The sequence below is a fragment of the Carlito syrichta genome, unplaced genomic scaffold (assembly GCF_000164805.1).
Source record: "Carlito syrichta isolate Samal-C Ts95f unplaced genomic scaffold, Tarsius_syrichta-2.0.1 Scaffold135858, whole genome shotgun sequence".
Lineage (NCBI taxonomy): Eukaryota > Metazoa > Chordata > Mammalia > Primates > Tarsiidae > Carlito > Carlito syrichta.
In genome coordinates this window covers 1,388-4,599 of record NW_007079954.1, presented here as the reverse complement: position 1 = coordinate 4,599, position 3,212 = coordinate 1,388, and the positions used below count along the sequence as shown (strand labels likewise).

General features: G+C 53.3%; 1 protein-coding gene across 1 annotated transcript in view; it reads right to left on the bottom strand.

Annotated features, from left to right (window-relative positions):
- Window positions 1–804: 804 nt before the first annotated feature.
- Window positions 805–3,212, bottom strand: part of LOC103251029 (pleckstrin homology-like domain family B member 3) — a gene marked incomplete at its 5' end in the record, with an annotated part of 2,939 nt that continues 531 nt past the window's right edge. Inside the window, 2 exons of the mRNA XM_008049630.1 lie at window positions 805–1,094; window positions 2,127–2,212. Of these exons, the coding sequence (XP_008047821.1) occupies window positions 960–1,094; window positions 2,127–2,212 (221 nt within the window). The remainder of the gene's footprint in view (window positions 1,095–2,126; window positions 2,213–3,212) is intronic.

Below are 3,212 nucleotides of genomic sequence, written 5' to 3'. Positions count from 1 at the left end.
GTAGGACTTGGGTGGAGTGGGGAGAGGAGCCTTGGCAAAAGGAACAGTGTGTACAAAGCCCCAGAGGTGAAAGGGAAGCGCTTTTTTTTTCACTTTTATGGAATGAGACATGCCTGAGACGTGCCCTATGGTGCTGGGGACACAGTGGTGACTAGGACAACCGTGACTCTGCGTCATGGAGCTCACAGTGTGAGGAGGACACAGATCCATCCATAGTGATGGCCCAGGGTCCTCAGGGATGGGATGGCAGAGCTCTAAAGGGGATGCCTGACCCAGCCAGGGGAGTCAGTGGGGGCTTCCCGAAGGAGGGGACATCTGAACTAAGACCAGAAGAACGCAAAGCTGATTGCGGGAAGGACAGAGGGAAAGACATGAGCAAAGGCCTGGAGGGGAGGGCTAGGAGTTCCTGGCCCGGTCAGGCCAAAAGTGGTGGAAACAGGCCTACAGACTGAAAGAACAAAAAAATTGCCTGACACTAAGGACACATGCCACCCCAACCCCTTGTCCCAGCCATGACCTTAGGGTCGAAGGCCTCCATTCCTAGAGAGACAGCTGAGGGACGCTTGGCTCTGAGGTCCCCATAACTCGGAAGTCCTGCTAGAGGCAAGGGGCCCGGGACGCCTGGGCCGGCAACCACAGTAGCAACCCCTGTTTTTCCTCCGTGTTTAATTCGGTATCACAGGAGCACCAATAAATAGTTCCTTCCCGCCCCTGCAATCTTCCTCCTGCCCTGGGGCTGGCGATCCCGTCGAGGGGAAGACACTGGCCACCCGGAACGCGATGACGACTCAGGTCCGATGACGACTCAGGTCCGCCGAGCTGCAGCGCCAGCAGAAGTCCCGGAGGAGCGCCAAAGGGGCGGGCCCCAAGTTCCCGGAAGAGGGCGGGGCCTCCAGGTGCCGCCACTTGCGCGGGGGCGGGGCCTCGCCGGGAGGTGCCTCCCAACGGGGCGGGGCTCCTCAGGGGGCGTGGTTTTCGTCGGCTGCGGTCACGATGACGTCCATCCAAATGCGCATGGCTTCGGGGCTCGGAGCCACCATGAAGAAAAGGCGTTCGTAGGTTTTGACGCAGAACGTCAGGCGAGGGCTGGGACTCTGGAATGAGCAGCAGAGTGAAGATGGTTAAGACAACGGGCAACGCCTCGGTTCAAATCCAGCCTTTGCTACTTAAGGCCGGCGTGGCATTGGGCAAGTTACTTCACGCTGAATCTGTTTTCTGTTTCCCTGTCTTCCAAAGTGATGTACCTCACTGGTTTATGAGGATTACGTGAATTAACACAGCAAAGTGCTTAAAATTAACACATGTAGAGTGCTATTATTCGGAGAAATTAAAAAAGAGGACCCATAATCCCATTCTCCTGCCTACCTTCTACACTAGAAATATAGGCATTCAAACTCCATCTCCCCAAAGTCTAGATCCCCCGTAACTGGTGAAAGTTAGTGTCTAGAACCCATTTATCGATTAACTACTTGCCAACTCCGAGTTGAATATATCCCTTACATCCAGTATCTGTCTTTAGCCTCCCAATCACCCTGACAGAAAGGGTTGAAGTGTGTCTATTATGCACATGAGAAAACTAAGCCCGGAGAAAGGAAGCCACTTTCACACAGCTGGGATTCCAAAGTAAGCCCTGAAAAGCCACAGTTGGCCACTCCCCACAGAACTTTCTAAACACTGTATCCATTGCCAACATTGACATTCCTAGCACTGCACATTTGTACAAGTTCCAATTCCTGAACTCTCTGTGGGAAAGTCAATAATACAATATGGCATCATGGGGCCCATTTGGCTAACTACTGGTAGAAGCCAAGTAATGACTGTCTCGTTGAGACGACCCCAGTCCCTATTCTGCCCTCTTTATTCATTTATTCCCAGCTTGGCATCAGAGTTTGCCAAATTTTGGCTCTAAATCCTTTGCTCCAGGAAAATTAACAGTGAGAGCCAGAGTCTGAGCTCTTAATTTTTAATCCCTGCAGTGGCGTGACGTGTTGATCTTCTGTGCTGGATGGTGAGTACCCTGACAGTAGGGTCTGTGGGTGGCTTTCCCCAGGACGAGCCAGGGATGAGATGAGGCTTGACGACAGGGGCTCTGACTGGAAGGACAGGGTGGCACTGAGGGGCTTCACCTTGAAGGCACAGCGTAAGTGGTCGTAATAGACTTCCTCAATGGCCTGGAAATAGATGACGCCTTTGAGCTTGGTCTCTTCCTTGTCTTGTTGGGGGAGGCAAGAAAGAAATAGAGTCATGAGAAGGGTGTATCCGTGCACGTCGGGGTGGGGGCCATGTGGCCCAAGTCCTGGGACTGGGTTTTGGGATGAGGAACATGGTGACATTCTGAAGGTTCCTAAAGTACCATGATTGGGAGGTGAGTGGATGTGGTCACTGGATGGGAGATTTTTGGATGTGGAAACTGGACTTGACTGGGGAGTGGTGGCCAGGGAGCTGGAATCCTGGGGCTCGGAACGCCTGGGTCCCTGAGAAGGGAGGGAACTCAAGGAGAGGTTCAGAGTAATTGATTCCCCTAGAGAAGGAAAAAGGTCCTGGACTCCTGGGGTTGAGGGGAAGACACTAACAATGCAGCCTCAGAATCCTGGGTGTCTTAGGAGAACGGAGTCGGGGAGCCAGAATTGTACTAAATGGATCTGTGTTACTAAATAGTTCTGTGTTCCCAAGGAAGGCTGGGGGCATGGAGTCTGGGTGGCTTAAGGAGGAAGGGGCTGAAGGTCTGGATTCATGGGTCCCTGGGAAAGAGTGGGCTGGGAAGCCTAGATTGTGGGGAAGGCAGGAACTAAGAATCTGGATTGAAGATGAAGTGGAAAGTGGGGGCCTGGACTCCTGAGCCCCAAGGGAGAATGGGGCTCAGGATTCACAGGGAGAATGGGGCTCAGGATTCTCAGGCCCAGATTCACAGGCCTAAGAGAGAAAGGGAGCTGGGTACAGTGGTTCACGCCTGTAATCCCAGGGAGGCAGAGACAGAGGACTGCCTGAGCCCAGGGGTTTGAGACCAGCCTGGGCAACTTGGTGAGACCTCGTCTCTACAATAAATAAAAAAATTAGCCGGGCATGAGCAGTGATCATGCCACTGCATCCCAGCCTGGACAACAGAGCAAGACCCTGTATCAAAAAAAAAGCCGGGCTCGATGGCTCAGCCTGTAATCCCGCGCCTATGGGAGGCTGAGGTGAGTGGATTGCCTGAGCCCGCGGGTTCGAGA